Source organism: Myzus persicae, unplaced genomic scaffold (assembly GCF_001856785.1).
Source record: "Myzus persicae strain clone G006 unplaced genomic scaffold, MPER_G0061.0, whole genome shotgun sequence".
Classification (NCBI taxonomy): domain Eukaryota; kingdom Metazoa; phylum Arthropoda; class Insecta; order Hemiptera; family Aphididae; genus Myzus; species Myzus persicae.
In genome coordinates, this window is record NW_019101147.1 from 104000 (window position 1) to 127579 (window position 23580).

A 23580-nucleotide genomic window follows, 5' to 3' on the forward strand; every position below is an offset into this window, starting at 1 on the left:
CATAAAATTAAAATGTTAGTAAACAATACAATTGTTCATTGCAATTTTATTTAAATCAACCAAACTACTGTCTCCGCGGTCTTTATTTCTAATTGCATTGAACATAGAAGTGCATAACTATTATGATTGTAGAGACTAGTCTATAAGTAGATAATCAACAATTCTAATGTTAATATTACTTTCCTGCTTGTCTGTTTTTTATTTATGTTGTCAAAATTCACGATGCATATCATGCGTACCTTGCATTTGCCAGTCTAGAATAAGTAAGGTAGGTTAGGTTCGGTGACCTACTTATTTGTAATCTGAATGACCGAAAAACTAAATTAATTTTAAAACATTCAATTTTATTTTCGTCTTTTGGTCCATACTTGTTTAGAAATGTTTTGTCAAAATTCATAAGTGTCTCTGAGTAGATATTCCGCTTATCCCATGAGACTATTCATGCAAACGCCAGTTAATAATAACTATTATGAAAACAACAATTTTTTACCAAAAGAAACGTATATAGGTTATTACCAAATTTAATTTAAAATTGCACTTAGTTCCTCGTCATTCAATCACTGTACTCTATTGTATATTATACTTTGTATTAATAGAAAATATTAATTTATGTGGTGTCAAAAAGTTTCAAGTCATACAGTTGAAATTTTCTAATAATTTAGTACTTAAATTAAATCTTTAGAATTTGATGGCTTAATTATCTAAATTCAAAAAAATTAAAAATTAAAAAGTAAAATGTCTATTAAAAAAACATTGAATAATAATATGTATTTTTATATTTTTAAAATGATGTAAAACCAGCTCTTAAGAACCTTATATAATCTTCTCGCCGAGAACAAAATGTGTAACAAGCATTTATAGAAAAAAAACTAAAAATATTCGACTAATTCAAATTTCTAAAAATAATTTAAAATCGTCAAGATGTTTTGAAAATTGTATTGTAATTAAAATCAAAATTGTTAAGCCGCTAATACAAAAAAATACAAAAAAACAAATAATAAAATATTTAAATATACGGTTTAATAAATATTATTAAATTTAATAGAAAATCACAAATTGTGTAAACAATTATTATTGAATGATTCATGACGTGTCTAAAACTGACGAATACTGTCAAATTAACAAAAATGGTTTGAGGAAAAATCTTAATTCTACTCCCGACTATTCATTGTTGTAAAAATTGTTACTTCAAATACTCATTAAAAAAAATATCTCTTTTTACACTTGACTTACTTTGAATTTCAGTAATTTTTCAAACGAAAATTGAACTAACATAAATTATTAAACAAATGTTAAGTAACACCAAGAAGACAAATAGTTTTAAAATTTTACAATTTAAATAAATGCTAATAGAAATATTCAATGAATATTTTAGGTACCTACTACCTACCTACTAATGTATGGTTATTTCGTTTTGTAAAAAAAAAATAGTTTAGAGTAAATATTCCAATTTTAAAATGTTAAATGTTATATTGATTTATTATTTTGTGGTATCAGTGTTTTCAAAAGTATAATTTTTTAGTGATTATCAAGTAACAACTAATGAGTACTTACCGACGATTTATCTTTTTAAAAGTCAAGTAAATACGTTTTATTTTTTTTTTTTTAGAAAGGAACCCGTGGCAACATACTTTTAGGGCAGAGGGTTCTTTTCAGTAGGTTTCTATGTTGGTAGGGTTTGTGTATGTGTGGCGATTGCTAAAAACTTGAGTGGTTACCAATCTGGTAGCTAGCAAAGCCAGCCGGTACTTACACCCAAAGTGTTGAAACATTATTTTTTTTTAGAAATAATTATAAGTTTCTATTGTATATTAATTGTTTATACATTAACTGTTAATATTATGCTAACTAAATTCTTATTTATAAAATAATTAGGATCATAAATTAGTGACATGTGCATTCCGAGTGACTTAAATCGCCAATTAATTCGTAAATTACTTATAAAAATGCGTTTGGCTTTTGCTTATCGTTCCTCGAGTAGGTTTAATTAATAATGATAATATATTTACATAAATTATGAAAATCCTGGACGGAACGCATAAGTCCCCCAAGTCACCTGTTGCTTATATTATAGGTGAATAATATTGTATAATATAGACGGTTGTAAACTATTAAACTCTGATTAAATATGACCATGCGGCATGCAGGTATGGAACTGGGACATAATTATAATATTATACTGTCAATTTAAATACAAATATATCCATAAACACACATAATATACAATTTATCTTCCACAAATTAAGTTTACTGCAATTATTATTGTGCTTATGACAAATAAGCTTTTTAAATATCGCAATAATTATTATATAATTAGTATTTTATTGTAATTTGTAATCATATTATATCATTATTGGTTCATATCTTGGTTTTTTCGGAATTAATTAAAGGTAAATTATTAGGCATTTTCTTATCTCTTCTGTTAAAACTAAAGAGATAAAAAATAATGTTACAATCGTTCAGATTATAGTATCAATTTTACATTTGATCAACATTTGTTGAAAAAGTATAAAATATATCTCAATCCATTTTTATGTTTTTGTGCTTAACATTTTTTTGTTCATACTTTTTTTTATTAAATAATGGCACTATATATTTAATTAAATCCACTGGTAATATCAATTTAGTAAAGAAGTAGGCGTCAATCTTTCATTGGCTATGATAAAATATAAAACAACAAATATTATAAAGAAATAAGATCGTAAAATATATTATTAAAATAATTTGTACCTATATCCATAAGTTTTATTGTGAAATTGACGATTGAATAAACATTGAGGATATTAATTTTTAATTTTTTAATTTTATTAATTGTTTATGGCATCAACTACGTGGTTACTAGCCAGGGGTTTTTGGGACTGTTGGGTTACTGTAGGGTTATTGTAGGGTTATAGAACACGCGTGTGATTGTTTGGTAGAATTTATAGTGGACACCCGTAGGTTTCTGCCATGCCCGGTTGGGGGATGGCGGCCTCTCTCTCCAGACACCGTGACTGCCCGGAAAAAAGTGCCGCCCGTGACCGAGGTTCGAACTGGCGACGGTGCGCGTTGCGACCGACGCGTTATCCACTCGGCCACTCCGTCCCCCGATATTAAATTTACCAGGCAATAATAGGCAGTCTTAATCTATTGGTCGTTATTAATTATAAATTATAATTAATTATTATTTACAGGTATCAATTTCACTCTTGGTTGATGATTTTTTAAATTTTGTATAGGAACAATGTTCAGTAAAAGAAAATAGATTAAATCATTGTGTTGAAATACAACCATATTTACATGTACCTATAGGTAAGATTATCAGTTTAATTTATAACTCCAGAAGACCAGAAATAAAGTTTTCGACGTCTATTTAAATTTGTTTTTTTTTTCTAAAAGTGTAACCTTTATTTAAAACCGCACAATTATTTCTTCATAGATGTTTTATTTTAATTACATTTCACATACTGTATTAAGTTGTCTTTAAAACAGTTTTTCTATTTTGTTTTTAATTACAACCTGTGGATATTAATTATGTAACTACACCCAAAAATAAATCACAATATAATAGTTCATACCATGGATTATAATAATTAAATAATAAATACGTAGACAAAATTTATAAATAAATGTGTATTGCATTCAAAAACAAGTGGTTAAAATTTAAATTAGAACTAAGCTCGGAAATAGTTAGTCATTACATAATATGTATAGTGTACTTGTATTATTAATTGAAGAAAAAAATTATGGAGAGTATGTTACTGTGAAAAAAAAGAGTTCTAAATAACAATTCACCATAAAAACAAACACCATGTGTGCACTAATTGTTTTAAGTACTTACTTATAAACTTTTTTTGTAGGTAATAAATTGCTAAAAATAATACATATTATTTTGGTTTTATAATGGTTTGAGAGAGATATTATTTTTATATAACAATGTAGGAACTGTATACTGTATAGGTATATACTTGTTATTGTAATATTGCTTCATTGGTTTCAAAAACGTTTAACTATATATAATGTGTTAATTCAATACTCCGCCAAGTAAGAAAAAATAATGGTAGAAAAAAAAATGAGGAGATTTTGAGTTTTCGCATGTAATTTGAAATATAAATAAAAATCAAAAGATTACGCATTTAGTTGCCACCGAGTTACTGACACTATCGAACATTGAAAAAGGGTTATTCTTTTCGTATTACATAAGATTAATGGTAAAATATTTTGATATACAATATAAAATCTAATAAAATCATGTTATATAATAATTGTTATTATAATAAGTAGTCACTTACTTAAATTAATCGTTTTAAGCATATTTTTGATTTACCAGTCATATTTTGTTTTAGTAAAAAACTATAAAGTATTTAAAAATACTATGCTTCAATCTGACTAGTTTTTAAGCTATATAAACATTTCAAAGTACATTGTATAAACTTTTTAAACTGATATTAAACAGTAATAAATATTTATAATTTAATGGATCATTATTTATGAGGGGTGTCAAAATTAATAAGTGTACGTTTTTGAACGACCTAAAACAATATTTTCAAATATAAAGAATCGTGTGTATTTGAAAAACGAATTTAACTATTAACCCTCAAAAATGTATCAACTGTTATCATCAAATTGTGACCGACGGCCTGAAGTGAATTAAGTACCAACAACTGGCCTTTATCGATCTGTTCATCAGAAGCGTATAATCCGAGTATCACCTTCGGTCGAGCAATGACTTCTGATGTAAACATCGACGTCATTTGAGTCAGCGCTTTGGTGTCCATCTGTAACTTTGAAATATGAGCAAATAAAATGTTTGCGTATAAATTAAACTTTGACCGTATATCACGAAGCTTACAGAAAATCGCGTGCCACAAAACACCACAGCATTGTCATCTGTACCAATTAATGTATACGTCGGTCCACAGTCGATAATCTGAGAAGCATTAAAATGTTATTTTAATTTAATTTTAATGCACTTATTGTTGATCGATGTATTTTAAAAAATTGATTCGAATGCAGTAATTAAGTACCTGTGCTTTGCTGTAACCGGGCAACTGGAGCAGATTAGGTTTGTTTTGAGAAACATGCAATTTCCCCCGTTGGGAGTAAATGTTACTTCCCCAAATGACAACGTGACCCTGTGCAGTTATAGCGGCACTGTGACACTCGCCAAAACACACATAAGTCACTCGTAATCCATCTAAGAATTTTACTTTGGTAAATAAACTCTCGAACGGCACTTCTTTGAACTGAAAATCAAATTAAACTAAACAATTATAAAGTTCAATATAGGTATTTGAAATTTGAATAATACACTTAAAATATGTTTTGTGAAATCAGGAAACCGTAAATTATATAATATTATAAACATAAACTAAAAATGTCAACATTAAGTTTATTTCTTAACCACTACAATACCAAATTAAATCAAGCGTTACCGTTTATATTCATACTGTCGATGGTATGTGTTCTATTCAATGGGGACAATAATCACTATAAATGTCGAATGTCGATAAAAGGCAAAAATGATTTATTGCATAATAATGTGTAAAATATTATTATTACTTTGAGTTTGAATAAAGACGGTCTGTTCAGACCGAGTTTGTTGCATTTATTCAGTCCACAAGCATACACGTTTTGACAGTCGGTTATTATAGCCGTACACTCGGGACCGCATTGGATAGAACCGATTTTTTCGTCGAGATGCCAATTGACCAAAATCGGAAAACAGCTAAGCACAAAATGTAATGGAAATATTAATGGATGGCGTTGGAGACAGATTACACTTCGTACTTACCAGTCTTGTAAATTTCCCAGGCCCAGTTGCCCGTGATTTCCACGACCCCAAGTGTAAAGTTGACCTTCGTTCGTCAATGCCGCGATGTGATGGTTGCCGCAAGAAATTTTCACCACGTCCACTTTTAGTAAAAAGTCTAACGGGCAGAACGAATTTTGATTGGTATAATGGTTTATCGGTACTACTGTTTGTTTTTTTTTTGTTGGTTTTTTATTATAAAGTTAATATTATACTTGATGCCATGACGCAATCGTCACCTACCTATGAGTTTTGGTCTTGAAACGCTATTCCAATCGCCGTGGCCAAGAGCCCCATATTTACCGTCACCGGTGGTCATCACGAGACCTGTGCTGCTAACGAAGACACTAAAGTTTTGCCCTGCTCCGACTCTATTGAAATTAAATACAACGATACGTGATTTATATTGTTTTGGGAGGTTTTTGTTTTGTTCGATTATAATTTGTTGTATCGACTAACTGGGTTATGTGCTTGTCCAATAACGATACTACGCATTGTGGATCGTTTTTCCACGGAGTTTCTTCGCCGTGACCCAACTGACCATGTTTGTCTTCACCCCAAGTGAAAATCGAGTAATCTACCAACAGAATATATTATTTTGTACTAATCACATTATAATATTGTAAACCAGTATATTATGTATTAAATGTACTAAAATATTTTTAAAAAAATGATTATAATGTTGTTATAAAATATTATATTGTGTTATGGTTTACCACTAGTAAGAGCGACGAAATGCGTCTGACTCACTGCAAGCTGTACTATTTGGACACTAAATGGTAATTGAACAGGCGTCAAATTTGTCGGAGATGAAAATTGATATACCACGGATCTGTTGTACAATAAAACATTTTTTTAAGGAAAAAAACTGGATATATAGAGGTATACAGTAAAACCTTCTTACGATGGACCACTATTATAGTGTTTTATATAAGACAGATATCTCTTTACAACGGATAAACAACAGTTTCACATACCTATGTCTCGTATATTTAAGTCTCCCTATAATATAAGGGAAACTCCTGTATAACGGGAAAATCAGTTAATTATGTTACACATCGATTTAGTTATAAGCAGGGCTTCAAAACGTTTTCATAACGTTACGAGTATAACGTTAAACGATTCAAAAAACGATTGAAATCGATAACGGATAACATATCGGTAAACGACAAACGATTGAAACGAATAACGGATAACAAATCGGTAAACGATAAACGATTGAAACGGATAACGGATAACGGAACAGAAACGATAAACGATTAAAATTAATATCGAATAACGCAACAAAAAACGATTAACGATTAAAAGTTGAATCATAACAAACATGTCAGACAACAAAGGAAATTACGAAAATATTAAAAACTATCTATAGAATATAATAAGAATTTAGTTTTGTAGAACTGTTGCTTGATAGGACTATAATAATAAAGTGACTTTAATATTAGGTACTAATCAAAATTAATTAAATGTACATAGAACTATGAAAGTTTAAAATAGCCATAAACATTTCAAAGAAATAATATGCATTATCAATTATATTTAGGCTTTCTTACAAAAGTAGAAAATATTTATAAATAATATCTGGATAAATAGTATTAAACCCGTTCAACGGATTCTACATTTCTTAGTAATGTATTTATAAAAAGTAACAATAATGATAATAATTATGGTACCAATATTATTGTTATTACTTATTGTTACTTTTTATAAATAACGTTTATTACCTAATTAATAATAGGTACCTATAGAAAACTTCGTTATTTTGAGAAAAACATAAATCCCGACGCGAAGAATAAACAAAAATAAAAACCAATAATGTCCTCGGAAATTAGATTCTTAAGACAGCAAGTTATATGCAAATGCAATGCATATCAAGTACAAATACTACAAACTGAGGTAACTACCATCATAGTATCACGGTGATTAAGTATTAACCGGAGATGGTAATGCCATAGAACAATATAGAAGCGAAACTCGATCAGCTGATTGGGTCTTGGTTCTCAACGATCTGAAGTCTGAACCTCCGAAAAACAAAGAAATGGTTCGGTGCACTAACATAATGTTAGACCCAAAGGTTACCAATATAATGAAAATGGTTCCAAGTCGATGGTGGGGTATTCTGCGCGGGGTCAGCTTGTTTACCATTCCCAAATCTTAAGATAATTTTTGTTCTGTATTTGTTCATTGAAATGTTCTCAAGGTCTTTGTCAATGCTCATATCAAATGGGTACCTAGTAGGGACTAGGGAGATCATAAGATCTATTCATATTTGTATATTGTATTTATAATACATCACACTATATGCATAATGATACTACTCCCCTTCTGGCCCTTCTCAAAGAGGAGACATGTGCGGTCCTGAAGTGGGACCTAGTTGGAAATTGGATGACACAATCGAACAAGAAAGTGTAGAACACTAGAACCACACAATTTTTGTTTTGCACTTTTTTATGAATCAAACTGAATTCTATTTGAGTCATAGTCAACCGTGTGACTCCACTTAAGATTTAAGAAGTTATTTTTATCTTATTAAAATTCTTTCTTTGGTACTTTTATAGTTTTATGTTATGACTTATGAATTTTAATTTATAATCACAAATACTTATTAGTTATTATAATATATCACTTATGAATTTATGATGTGTTGTGTCATCGTGTACCTATCTTGCAATTTAATATTTATATATATATTTCATTATACCTAAATTATAAAATATAAATTTGAAGTAACTAGTAAGTTACTAGTAGTAACAAACAAAAGTAATGAGTAAGTTATAATTTATAAGTTATAACTAGAATTATATAACCCTCCCCAATTTTTCAAGAGTCAAGACTAGTGTTTCATAAAGTTTAAACGTTATAAATAATTAATATTTAAAACGTTTAAACGTTAAACGGAACATTTTATAAACGTTTAAATTCTTTATAACGTTAAACGATAAATCGATCATAACGTTTAATATCATATAACGTTAAAAGCAAAATCGATCATAACGTTTAATATCATATAACGTTAAACAGTAATTTGGTCATAACGTTTGATATCCATATAACGGTAAACGGTATTATTTGTTTTTGATTTAAGCCCTGGTTATAAGGTGGTTTTACTGTACAATGTATATTATGTACATCGTATATACGAGTATATTATATTAAAAAAACCCAATAAATATTGACTCTGTAATGTACAGTAACCTGTTTAGTAAATCGTCGTTACTCGACTCGAGTTCACTGCTTTCTTGAACCCAATTAGAATCGGTTACAAAATCAATGAAATCGGGAATTGTTTCGACTAAATAATTGGCATTGGGTCTTCGGAGCGGATCTTTTTGAAGTAAATCGTTCACTAGTTTTTTTAAATTTAATGAATAACACAATGGTATTGGTGCAAAATTTTCCTAAACAAATTAAAAAATATAATATATTATTCTATGTAAAAAATATTTTATAATTAGTGTACTTTTGTTATAAAATGAATAAGTGCTGGTAGATTTGAAGCATCAAAAGTACGCTGAAGACTCGCCATCTCGTACAATATACAACCCAATGCCCAAATATCGGATTTCTGATCATATTGTTTACCTTCGCACTAATAAATTAATAAAGTGTAGTTTTTAAAAATATTTAAAATGGATACCTTTTTGAAATGATACAGTTACTTACCATTTCCGGACTTATGTAATATGGTGTTCCAACCACAGTTAATGCTTGTAACTTTGTAGTCATTATTTTTGATATACCGAAATCTCCTAACTTTATTTGACGTTTTTTTGTCAGAAAAACATTTGTTGTCTTTAAGTCTCTGATAAAAAAACAATATTTTTCAAACAAATATAAATATAAATTATTTTTTTATTTTTTTTTAAATTAACTAAACATCTATAAAATACACATACAATTAATTTGAACTATCATAATATCTTTCAATATACGTCTTGCAATGGTATAACATTTTTACTTTTAAAAATATATTTAATTAATAGAATTTCACCTGTGTAAAATATTACGCTGATGAATGCATTGAATCGCTTCAGACATTTGTAAGAACATTTCTAAAATTTGTCTTTCGGGTAATAAATTGGTACTACGACCGATCAAATACTCTGCTAGAGTTCCACCATCTGCATATTCCATTTCTATCATGAGAACACCGTCCATTTCAAAACTACCATAGTAACTATTGTAATCGAAAAACAATTACAATACAAACTTCTAATTTAAAAAAAACGAATATCGTGATTTTCAAAATATGTACTACCTTATTATATACGGATGGCTGAGCAACGATAAGACTTTAGCTTCGTTCAAAGCAAGCTGTCTCTCTTGTGCAGTCATATCTAGCATGTTTATCTGCTTGATCACTACTAAATTATTTTTATTTGTGTTGCGGTACAAAGTCGCCACCCCAAATGCTCCTATAGGAGTTTATGTATCAAATACAATTACTATAATCGGAGCTCGAATAAATGTGATATTAGCTAACATGTATATGTATATGTATATTAAATTATTATGACATAGTCAAAGGTTTTCCGGCTCACCTTTCCCTACCGTTCGAATTCGCTGATACCCATCTAAAGCAGTCTTGGTAGGTCGTATATCGGCTGAACTAAAATATAATTCACCATTATATTCTTCTCCCATTAGATCGGGCCATATGCCAACGTCACACTGAAATGTTTCCATTCAGAATACGCCATGAGATAAACAACGATAGGCGCAAAAGAAAAATACCTGAGTCAAATGACGCAGGGCTAAGCACAGTTGGTATTTGACACAACTCGAAGCTAAACGACTGTTGAAAAAGTCCAGTCTCGAGGATCCACGATGGCAATAATCTGACAACGACTTCAGAAAATAATTTATATCTGGATCGTCAATTAAACTTTCACCATTCAGAACCTATAGTCGTTCACAGACCAGATAAAATGTTTAATTGTTAGTGTATTTTAAGCAGTTTGGTTTTATAAATATAATATTTCAATATGTTGCATGACGAAGAAATAGGAAGATTTGGTATAAAATAGGTATATTAAAATATATTATTATAATAATTTTAATATATTTTATACTCAGTATAAAAATATGAAATAATATTCCAGATATCTTTTATTCTGTCAAAACAATTAAGAATTTCGTGATTCAAAATGTTGTCTTCAAATTTTACTTGCGTGAGTATCTTTTCTGTGTTTAATTACGTTCACTCGAAGTCTCAAAGAAACAGATTAACCGTGGAAAATTAGGCGGCAAGCATTACCATGCAATCAACTACATATCTGCAGCCAGGCATTAAAAATGTATCGAGTACAAAACTATAAAGAAAAAGGGTTTCTAACAAGCTATAAAAGTTTTTTTTAATAATTTCTTTCCACATTATTATCATTATATCATTAATTTTACATTTAGATTTTGAAACAAATTATCTGTGTTAATAAATAAAAATAATAATAATAATAATAATAATAATGTTAATAAAATTATCTTATAAAATAACTGAAAAAAATAAGTTATGCATTTTTTTTTAAACTGTATAATAAATTGGAACATTGAACATAATATTGAATTTGTCATCCCCTCCGAATAATCCATTATTAAAGCTAGTAAAGCTCAAAAATTCTTGATAATATTGTATAAGCTAATTTGTATTTATTTTTTATTATTAGTAGCGAAATCATGCAAGTTGCATACTTTTTCGTTTGTAGAACAAATATAGAATTGTGTTTCGTCTGAATGCACGAGAATAGCAATACTTTTCACTTTTCGATGTTGCATTTTGTCGTCTACTTTTGCTGTGAAAAAAAAACAAATTCTGTACAATAGTTACTGTATGATGATTTATAATCCATCGATAAGTGCATAATGTAATTTCTATAATACGTTAGATTTGAAAATAATCTTCAGGAAATCATATCTACACTTAAAAAGTGCATAGGTCCGTAAAACTAATATATTAACATCTACGTACAGATAATGTCATCCAGCGACGACGTATCGTAGTTATACCTCACAACAAACACACCGGGCAAGGTATTTTTCACTGCAGTCGTGAATTCCGGTGCTCGGTTGGAAACTATCAACAAGCGATTGGATTTAACACCGTAATATAGATTATAGTCCATAGTTGCGATAATATTTTAATATTATTTTCGCCCAAGTAGGTACACGCGTTAAGCCAAAACTGTTATAAGGGTAAAAATGATACCGACTGACTGAACGGTGTTTTTGAACCCTTGGGGTTTATATATATCATATATACGATCTTATTGTATGTTGCCGTAAACGTTACTAAGGTAACTGATTGAAAATATAATAATAATAACACGCACGACCCTTGCTGGGGCTTGAAACCTTTTTGAACGGTGTCCTAAATTAAAAAAAAAAAATAAACAATAATGGAAAAAAACGGACAGGTCATCGCGCGGTAATTGTAAAATATCGATTAGGTTTACGTTAGTCATGTCACCGATTCCGGTTAAACTGGGTTCATAGGTATTATATAGGTATACACTTCCGACATGGGCGTGATTGAGTCGATAGTAATAATATCGAAGAACCATTATTATTATCTCAACCGGCAGAATTTGATTTAGGTGAGATTGGAGGTGAGCGATGACCTACGTATAGTTATTATATGCCAATAACAATATTTCTAGAGGAACGTTTTCGGGAACAGTGGATATTTTGTTTACATCTACCGGAGAAACTATATTTTATTTTAAACCGATTCAAAATCACATCACAAATTAATAAACCACAATTATTTACACTGTTCATTAATATAATTATTTGTAATGTATAACTTAAAAACTATATTTTGGAATCACTAAATATATAAAATATATTTTTTGTTCAAATACAATTAAAGAGTTTATAGCCGTGAATACAATAAATTATGTTTTGAAATAATGAACGAGATTATAATATATAAAAGTTTTAATTTTACCTAAAAGTGTACAGGGTTGTGATTCTAGGATCTAGGGAATTTGCAAATCACTACAACACTATACCTTCGTTATATTGAAAGGGTTAATTTAAAAAAAACAATGTTTGAAGAAAATACATTTTGAATATTTAATTTTTACACGTATCGGACAAATAACAGTTATTTAATCATTTAAATAAGTTACTTATTTGTCACGCATTTAGATTCATATAGTTCTAATAAAATTAGCAGGATATTCAGCATCTTCAACATTTTTAACGTATGATACCATACTTTTTTTTGCACAAGCTTATTTAGGCGGGATAGAAAGTTTCAAAATTGAATTAAAAATATTAAAAGAGTTCATGAACCGTTATAAAACAAAAAATAGTTTAAAAATTAAAAAAAATGTTACTATTCTAATTTAACTTTCTTAAAGAATATGAAATAGCATTTTCACAAACATAGAAATTATGCACTATTGCTATAACAATATTATAACAATTATACCCGTGTCATCAGTTGCACGTGAACTTACATTTCCATGTATGAAACTTGCTAAGAGTCAGTGGCGTAGACAGGATTTTTTTCGGGGGGGGGGGGGGNGTTGCAGCCCCCTCAGCCTCCCCCCTGGCTACGCCACTGCTAAGAGTTATTTAAGAAATAGTTTACTAGACGATAACCTTACGAGTGTAAGCATCATAGGTATCAATTGAAAAACGTGAAGGAAAATCAGTTAATATTGATAGAATAATAATCAAGTTTGCCGATGCACATGAAAATTACAGAATTGTTTTAAAGTACTTTTGTCATAGGGATTTTAACTTGTAATCATTTAGAATTTTAAAACAGTAATTAGCATATATTAACTGTTTTTTTTTTTATTTATTTATTTTTTGCTGAACTCGATTTTTTTGTAGCTTTACCTTATAAACATAATAATTACGGCCCTTCTAGCCTAACAGCTAAATATTGTAATGGAAGTAAAAAGTGTTCAGTTGCGTCTGACACAACCAATTTAATATAAAATCACAAAAATTTACTGATTTGTTGGTAAGTACCACCTTCGTATTATTAAATAATTTATAGTGACACAATTAATACAAAAATAAGAACAATAGAAAAAAAAACATTAATGACCTAATATGGTGTGTGTGTATGTGTGTGTGTGTGTGTAGATCAGGGGCGGCTATGGCAAACACTTATATATATATACATATTTAGTGGTGCCAACTTTGCTGCTGTAACAATATTAGCTATTAGTTTAGTTTAATACTTGTTACGAGAGTGCTTATTATCCAAAATATGAATTAAATTTTATATTTTTTTAAATTGTCATGTTGAAAGAGTAGATTAAAATAGGTTGTCCAGCTCCGGTAAAAGGGCAAGACAGAAAGGCCCAAAAGGGCAGCTATCCGGGGCCTAACGCCTCTCGGGGGATTAATGATGATGAACTTCTTCAATTTTGAAATACAAACAAATATCAAAAATCGATTAATTTTAATTTTTTTATTAACTGTTAATTATTAAATACCATGAATATTTTAAATTAGAATAATCATAAAAAATTAATATTAATTTCTGGTCAATTTTTCTTTTTTTCAAGAAAAACTTGAGTTGAATCGTCTATTAAATTGTTTAATGAAATTATTTAGAATTTTTAACTTAAAAATAATTTTCAAATGTTCACAATTTTGATGAATTTTAGATGATAGACGGAAAAAACACACACTTTATTGTAAATACCATACATAATGCTTAAAAAAAATTGTTTTTTTCATAAGTCTGTCTGCCTTAACTCTTTTTTGTATTTTACATATAATAAGCATCGGTAAGTGATGACTGTATGTAAAACTACTGCATTTTTGAGTAAAATATATATTAACATAAAAACAACGAAAAATCTTTGCCTGGGCAACGCCGGCCGGGGATTTCATCTATTATTATATGTACATAACTACACATTAACATAACTTTTGTTACAGTAATAATATAATTGTGTTTCTTGAAAATATTGGTTTTCGATAGTTTTGTTAAAAATGTCAAAAGCGTTTTTGATTTGTATGACTTTTGGTATTATTGGAGTAACAGGAAACAGACGAAAAACTGAAGACAATTACGAGCAGAAGTTAATGATAGATGACTCGGAGGTAAGCAAAATATTATAAATATATTATACTATAATGTAACAGCTTGGCGTATTTTACCTCCTTCGCACAAGTTTGAAATGAAAAACGGGTAGAACGCATATATTTAGAAAGTTAGTGTTTTGTATACTTAAATTATATTGAGTATCTACTTATTATTTTTTAATTTAAAATGTATTCGTATTAGGTACACTCGCATTACTGAGAACTAAAATGGAGGCCATGACATGTAATGTTATAATATATTAGCCTACCTATGATATTGTATTAAGCATTATTTTTTCATTTAACGTTTGTTTAGGAAGCAGATCAAAGACCCGGGTCTCTATCCGATTGGAACAACCTAGCACGACTTCATTTAACGTTTGTTTAGGAAACTGAACGAAGACTCGGATTTCAATCAGAATGGATCAACTGACTACGCAATTCCATCGAGTGCATTGCCACCAATCGCCACCGCGGTGTACCACGCATCGATTTCACCGTCAACATCAGTAAACTATCCACCGATGCTACCACCAACACTGGTACCTACACTCATTACCAATGCCGCCACCTAAACCTCCACCACCATCGGTAACCACATGTTTTTGGTTACCACTGCCACCTCCACCGTCCAAAATAATGAGGTCCTACACACCAGCGTTTCGGAATGAGAGACAGGAAACTGTAGAAGGGTCCTCTCTTGTGTCCGGGCCTGATAAAATGGTGCCCATTACTTACGGTCTGATACCTATAACGACTGAACTATTTAAGTCCGTCGTTCTGAAGCTGCTGGGCCAGATGATGGCCTGGAAACTGATCCTCTATGACGTACGATGCTCAAATATTATTGCAAAAGATCTCGGATTGAGCGATTCCCAAAATATTCCAAACTAGGTTATCCAATTTTTGCACTGTTACCATCATATTTTCATTTAGTTCATATTTGAGCTTGGTTAAATCGTTTATATTTCTACGGTAGGGCGTGCGACCGTACCTACTTGATTTTCGCCTCTCTATCAGGCCCGGCTACCAGAGAGGACCCTTCATTCCGAAATGCCGAGTGTTAGATCTCATCATTGGAAGTGATAAAAGTAGTGGTGGTAACCCGAAACCTGTGGTTACTGTGGGAGGTGGACGCGATGGCCTTTAAACTGAGTGCACCTTATCAGCGTAAATGCCGAGCAGGGTTGTGTGATTGGTTATTTGCAATGTATTCTGTGGCATTGCATGTTCGGTTGGTTTTGATCTAGAGAGAATCCTGTCGGTAAGCCAATCTCTATTCCTGGATTCGATCGAATAAGACAACGCCAAAAACATACTATACCATTTCAATCACAACAGAAATACTCAAGTATGTGATACTGAGGCATCTCGGGGATAGAAAGCTCTGGTAACCATATCGTCGAATGACGTAATAAATAATTCACTTTCGATGTGAGTAATGCGAAGCTACAGCTGCGAGACGTTTTGACTTGCGCCAAAGATATAATTTTCAATGTAATCGAATACGTCTTAATTTGGCATAAAAATATGTGTTACATAAGTTATACCTAATAATTTAGGAACAAATACAATGTTAAAAAGTTTATTAAAAAATAAAAAAGACTGAGTTATTTTTATTTGTCGTGTGTAAAAAACTTCTAATTGAATGTTTGTTTTGTGTAAAATATTATAAGAATTAATTATTATATTGCCATTAAAGCTATAAGAATATTATTTCTGTCGATGAACTATGTATAATATTATATATTACACATGGAGTGTAATAATTATATATCGAATTGTGCGCACTATCTTGTGTTGAAAATATGAACTTAAAGTATACACTAAAAGGGATACAGATGGCGTTCGTAGTGATATTATAATGCATAATATTATCTACCTTTCGAAAATATTTTTTTTCAGCCTTAGTTTATTTTATATTCTGAATGATGATAATATGAATGTGTTGTTTCTACAACGATAGTTTTATTATCATTATTAAACCTTTTTGTGAACCCTTCTTCGGAACAATGAATGCTCTAAAAGTTTTATGACACACTTGTATGGATATGAAATCGAGACTAGATGGAACCTAAAGTAGATAATTTTTCATAATAGTTTCTCTAAAGGTAAAGAACGGCCATACCGAGCCAAATTTCTGTTTACCTGCAGTGGAAATATTGTTTACATATAATATTATGGTATATTACTAAGATAACCAAAATATGATAAGGCTAAAATAAATAAAATAAATTGAAAATAAACGGTAGGTTAGAATTAGGCCCGTTATCCCAAACATGAAACATTAAGATAGGTAAATAAACACTTTAAAATATTGGAATGGATTCAAAGTAAGTTTTATAAAGATAATGCAATAGCTCATGATTTTATATTTTGGGTATTTATTAAATTTGTTACCTAACCAATAAAATTATTCACGATGATTTAATATCATTTTATTCATATAGCTATATAGGTACCGTTGAGTAGTATGTCTGTTAAAAAAAATTTTAATTCTATAAAAAATAAATTGATATTCACTAGACGCCACAAATGTAGAAATGTATACATTTTATCTACTTCTAGCAGTAGCATGTACAGTTTTGGGTGAGAATCTGGTTATCAAAGAGTGGTCTCAATTCAGAGTATTTGTCTACTTGGACTTGTTTTAAAAACCTGATTTAAGAATACATAAAAATGTATTACCAAGCGATGTAAGATTGTCGAGTTCTAGAAAGCTATATATCAAAATAGAATTGTCAAGTCATTCTATAGTCTTATAAAAAAAAATATTAATTTATACAATATTATTACATTATCCGCAATTCGGTATAGCCAACGAACAAGTTGTAGGAGCTATATCGGCGCAGATCACAATGCACACTCTTACATTTCATTATTCAAAATCACTTCAACATCTATACACATTTTGCAGGAAATAATAAGAATGATAAATAATAATTATATTTTATTCCGATTAGGTAGGTAATTAAAGTTTAAGTATTATTTTCTTTACAGACACTAGTAATTTTACTTTTATAATTTAAAGATGATATGATCATGTACTTTTCCACATCGTAATATTTGGTTCAAGTTCATATATGATTTAGATTCATGAAATTAAAAAGACCTACTAAATAATTTGACCAGGTGTAAATTATTACATTTATTTCTTAAGTACATATAATAAAAAATATATATTTGTTAGGTCTGACATAAAATTGATGGTACAGCTGAGGTATAAACACATAAATGAATACAAATTAAATGTAATAATTCTGTCTTTGAAAAATTGTCTAACTATCTATCATACTTAGATGATTTAGACATTTATGTTTTATAATTATTACAAATTAACACACAAAACCAGCATTTAATTTAATAACATAAGATGTCATTTTACATATTTTGTATGTACAGGAAACCAAGAAACTCTCTTTCGATGCTAAGACCTATGATTTGAGTGTACCCATAATATCATCAATAAGTGCGTCGTTGAATGGATAAGTTAAATTTGAATTCAATAATAAATCATTGTAGGTATCTTTATGTGATTCCAGATGAAGAAGACGGATTATTGATTAAGACGTAAATCAACATCTATTGCTAATGATAGTTTATATTATCATCTACTCACTACCTTTATATTTTTTTTAATATTTGTATTTGTACATTCTTCGTAATTTGATATAGGCGAGCTTAGTGTTGTCAAAAACATTGCACATTACTCATTATAAGTCAATACCTTATCTAGCCGCGCTCATAGAATGGTTTAAATTGGATCATGGTATAAATATTTTAAAATTGATGTGAATGTTTTATAATTTTTTACTGCATTTAAAAAGATAATAATATAATATGTACATGGTAGATAATTATGTCATGATGTTTCAAGTGTATACTAATTAATGAGTTTTGAATTAAAACAAAAAAATCTGAAATCATTGTTATTATAGGTGAAATATCCGATTGAGTCAAAATTGAACTCTAAACTCTCTAAAAATAAAATAAAAAATAGAAAATGGGACTTATCATGTGGTTAATATATTTATAAATAATAATTGCGAGAACAATTTCGAAAAGAATCTTGTATTGATTTTTGTTTTTTTTTTTTTTTTACCGAGTCACAAACATTTTATGAACATTAATCGAAAACAACTAAAATAAGTTATTTTAACGAACGCTGCAGATATTACTAATTATGTCGCCAATCACTTTACTCAATAATCTCAAATATATTATTATCGAATGGAAGCTGTTAACTTGCACACGCAAACTGCTGTCGGTACAATGTGTTTTCTCGGAATAACATTAAAAACCACAACCACCGATGGGCGGAATTACATTGAACAGAGTTATGTAGGATATTATGAGGCCACAAGCAACATGGTACCCTTGCATGTCAAATTATCGAAGGATATACCTGGTGATATAATAATAATAGTACATTATATTATGTCGGTATCTACCACAGAATTGATTGAATTATAATAGAAACTGCTTATGAATGTATGCAAAATCTTAAACCACACAACCGTGTATAACGTCTATGTCTGATTGGTAATTATAATAAAAATTCAATTCATAGTATGTACTTACATTTTTTATATTGTGCATTTTTGTTTTTTTATTTTAATAACATTTGATCATAAGTATACATTATTTTATCTTGCCTGTTACAATATAAACTAAAAATAATAAATATTATAAGCCAAAAAGTAATAATAATAATAACATTGGAAATATGTAGATAGGTAATAATATTATAATACATGGGATAGTGCTTTACATAAAAATATATAGATTACATAGATGTGGAAATAATGAGTATTAGATATGCATAAGATCATTAAAATGATGGAGCGTTGGATGAAATAATTATTTTATGGAGAGATAAAGTTTTTGGTGATAATAGGGTTTTTAGAAGTGAAGAAATTAGGAATTTAGTATACTGATTAATGAATTAAGTGCTGTAATTAACTAGTGAAGAAAGACAGAAATCTGTTCTATGTGAGAATTTGAGATTTTGTTAGATTCTACGTAGCATTTGGTTTCGGGTTGAAAATACAACACATGAACCTATACTCGAAGAAACCTTGGGGTAGGTTTTTTGAAAGCTGGCTTGAATACTGTTCAACCCTTGGAGTTGTTAGTATGGTTTTTGATATCCTTGATTATTTGGTACGACTTTTACGGTCTTTGGTGCATTTATCCGTTAGGTGATCTTCTCCACATTTGATACTTAGAGACTTGTGACTGCAATGGTTGAGCGTGTGCTAAGGTTGTGGCTTATGATACTAATGAAAAATATTAAAGTGTGTTGTGTTCTTGGAATGAATAATGTGAATAACGATGAAACATAATTAACAACATTAAAACTCACGTTACAGTGTTACTTATCGAATTTCTATTAGAAGGCACCTTTTATAATATGATAATATAAGATACCTTCTGAGGTGGATTGATTCACTTAAGACCAGTTAGTCGTCATAGAAGTAGGAATAGTAGTCGACCAAGTAAGCCTTGTTCTGTACAGTATGAGATAAGGATTGGTATTAATGTTATTTCAGTATGCAAAAATGCATTTTGTTCGATTTTCGGTGTAGCCAAAACTGCAATGGACAGAATAATAAAAAAAAATACAAAATAACATTAATACTTAAACAACAGATAATCGTGGTAAACACCATAAATGTCCTAATAAATGTCCAACAGTTATACATTTTCAAATAAATACACATATTAATAGTTTACAAAAAAGGCAATCACACTTAGTAGATTGGGTAATAGTAACAACAGATATATTTATCCTTATCTTTCTGTTGCAAAATTATACAGGTTATTTCTATAAAAATATGAACCAGATTTTTGGGTACTGTATTACACAGAGCATATTGAAAACAGAGAAATAATTACTATGAAACCTAGGGTAAAATATTCATTTTTTCCTAAGTATTTTGTATCAAACTTTAATATTACCTTTGCATACCCAAGATTGGTTGTGTGTCAGACTTGTGATCAATTACTAAAGTCTATCGAAAATGAAATAGAGGCTGAAGAAAAAGCATCGCATAGTATAGAAAAACGAGTCCATTTAAGAAAATCTCAATTTTGTATACGTATTTAAAACAGTTGAGTGCTAAAGAAAAAGAAACTCAATAATTGATGTTTTAAGCTTTGACTTCCAACAAAATATGAATCTTCCTCATATTACTTCCAGAGGCATATTTTATACAAGACAATTATGAACTATGGTCGCACAATGTTCGCATACATTCTGCTGATACAGGAAAAATCCTAATAGTTTATGTTCAGTGAGACTGTTGCAAAGAAAGGTCAGAATAAAGAGTTTTTTACATTATTATTTTAAAAATATTTTAAGCTAAAATATTTTATAGGTTTTTTTATTTTTTGATGACTGTAGTCATCAGAATAAAAATAAATTATTGTTTCAATATTTGTCAGCAGCAGTGAATTCTCAAATATTTTCTATTAAATCAATAATATATAGATACTCCAAACCAAGGCATAGTTTCTTGTCTTGTGATAGATGTTTTGGCACATTGAAAAGGCCAGAAGGAAAATTGAAACAGTCTTTTTACTAGAAGAGTGTGAAAAACTTATATCAGAAAATAACAGTAAATATAATGTAATACATGTTGATCAAAGTATAATATTTAACATAACTGACTATTTAACGCCTCTGTGTAAAAAAATAGTTACAAATGAAAAAAAGGAAAACTTACCACTATGGCTATATGTATAGTTACGTTGAATCTTAAATATAATATAAATGAATTGTTGTATTGTGGAAAATTTGGTAATTCTACTATAAGAGAACATTAAAATATGGAAATAAATGGTGAAATACTTTGTATAAATGACGATGAACATTTGAAATTGTACAATAGTCGTATCAAGCTTAAATTGGGCAAATATAATGATGTTAATCAGTTGGCTACTAAATATGTACCTATTGAGTACCAGTGGTTTTATACTAATTTGTTTACAGAAGAAAATAGCACTACAAAATTCTGAGACTGTGATTCAAACTATACAGACCGATTAATTGATAATATTATTCAAATAATTTTTCATATCGTTATTATAAACATAATATGTATTATGATTAATGACAGAAGGTCTAAACTAGTAGATAATTGTTTTTATTTAAGAATTTATTAAGTTGGATTATCATAGTCAAGGGCACTAAGCTTTAAAGTGTAATATAATATTAAACGTTAATATTTTTCTATTTTACATAACCATTGTTACTATGTTTTTTCTTTTATATTTTTAAAAAAATGTAAATTTATAAAACTTCATACAAGTCCATGCCAAAATCATGAACATCAACATTTTTATACTCCATGTTGTTGAAATCAGTACAAAGCATTATTCAATATTTAAATATTATTTCTGTTGACAATCATTCATACGGCAGGTTACTGATTTTAAGACTTAATTATAAGTAAATAATTGAAAATATATTTATATTTTATGAGCAAAAACCCGGACAAGTCCATCTATCAAACTTCAAGAATAAATATGCACCAGAAAAGCCATATATTATTAAGACATGATTGTAAAATAATGTGTGTATACCACTCAATATAATTTTTTTTTCATTTTATATTGAATAAAACAATATTTTTCTTTCTTCTGAACCTTTTTCAAAAGGTAACTTTTGTTACAATGAGCCATTCAATTATTACAGTTTATACAATCAATTTGTATTATAGGTAAATTTTGTTATTCGTTTAAAAACGGGAATAATAGAGAGGGCGGAACTGGTATAAAGCCAGGAAGAGTTATTGATAATTTTTAACCGAGTACAATTAAGTTGATATAAAACATTTTTAAAAGTTTAAAATTTATAAGTATCCTAATTATTTTTTAACCCAGTTAAGTTGAAAGTTATATGGAAATTCACTATTACTTATTAACCTACGTTAAGTTATTTTTTTTACCACATAAATCAGTAATATGGTTTAAAATAATAGGTGTAATAGTAAATGTTTATGCAATATGCACCATAAATAATAATTTTTCTTATATTTATTGTTTAGTTATTTATAAGTTAACGTAACATCGATTTGTTTAAAGTTAGGTCATTATTTATTAAATTTACATCAATTGAAATCAATTGAGTTAAAAATTAAGTTAATGAAAATTAAATTTAAAAATGCAGTTGAGTGAATAGGTAAGTTAAAATTAACTTAACTTTAACATTTTAACTCGATTGTGTCCTGGCATGTAATCAGTGCTAACATCGACCAAGAAACAGTAACGGAATTGAATTTAAACATAATACAATATTTTATTATTGCTGTTGATGTCTGCCATTAGTTATTTGACGATTTTAGATCATTAGTGAATTTAATTTAATGCACTTAGAACACAGGAACCTAAAAAATGCATTAAAAATGTCAAAAAAATGCAATATAAAATGCTAAAAGTTATGGTATAAAATTAATTTAAAATGGTTTTTAATTTAATTTTTATATTTATATTAATTATATTGGGGACAGGATATTACTACATTAGTACATTACATTCATAAAAAAGTGTTTATTTAATAAAAAATAAATAGTAAAAATGTTGATTGAATTTGAATTTTCTATTCTCAATGCTATTCACCTGAAAATGTTTAGAAATAAATAACTTACAAAAAACTTATGTAATTTTCTAGCGATTGCCTTATTTTATCAACGTATATACAGCCTGTGTACAAAAACAAATTTTTTTCAAAC

General features: G+C 29.0%; 1 protein-coding gene across 3 annotated transcripts; it reads right to left on the reverse strand.

Moving 5' to 3' along the window:
- Window positions 1-4277: 4277 nt before the first annotated feature.
- On the reverse strand, window positions 4278-11997 carry LOC111027945 (serine/threonine-protein kinase Nek8). Of its 3 annotated transcripts, none has more exons than XM_022306450.1 (17): window positions 11757-11997; window positions 11480-11580; window positions 10526-10693; window positions 10333-10462; window positions 10050-10206; window positions 9783-9968; window positions 9455-9593; window positions 9252-9380; window positions 8987-9189; window positions 6508-6623; window positions 6251-6368; window positions 6035-6162; window positions 5774-5909; window positions 5542-5707; window positions 5007-5225; window positions 4832-4909; window positions 4278-4757 (listed from the first exon to the last, which is right to left on the reverse strand). In XM_022306450.1, exons 1-17 carry the CDS (start codon window positions 11908-11910, stop codon window positions 4563-4565), a joined length of 2523 nt encoding a protein of 840 aa, XP_022162142.1. In that variant the 5' UTR covers window positions 11911-11997; the 3' UTR covers window positions 4278-4562. The 3 variants fall into 3 exon arrangements, with proteins under 3 accessions (XP_022162142.1, XP_022162141.1, XP_022162143.1); XM_022306449.1 differs by having other exon boundaries at window positions 4278-4763; XM_022306451.1 differs by lacking the exons at window positions 4278-4757; window positions 4832-4909; window positions 5007-5225 and adding an exon at window positions 5277-5469.
- Between the last annotated feature and the right edge of the window lie 11583 nt (window positions 11998-23580).

Coding starts and splice junctions, on each gene's coding strand:
- LOC111027945 (XM_022306449.1), bottom strand. CDS start 11,910: ATGGACTATAATCTATATTACGGTGTTAAATCCAATCGCTTGTTGATA. Junction 6,163..6,250: donor TTGGACAAGCACATAACCCA/GTTAGTCGATAC, acceptor TAATTTCAATAG/AGTCGGAGCAGGGCAAAACT. Junction 5,226..5,541: donor CGTCTTTATTCAAACTCAAA/GTAATAATAATA, acceptor TTTGATTTTCAG/TTCAAAGAAGTGCCGTTCGA.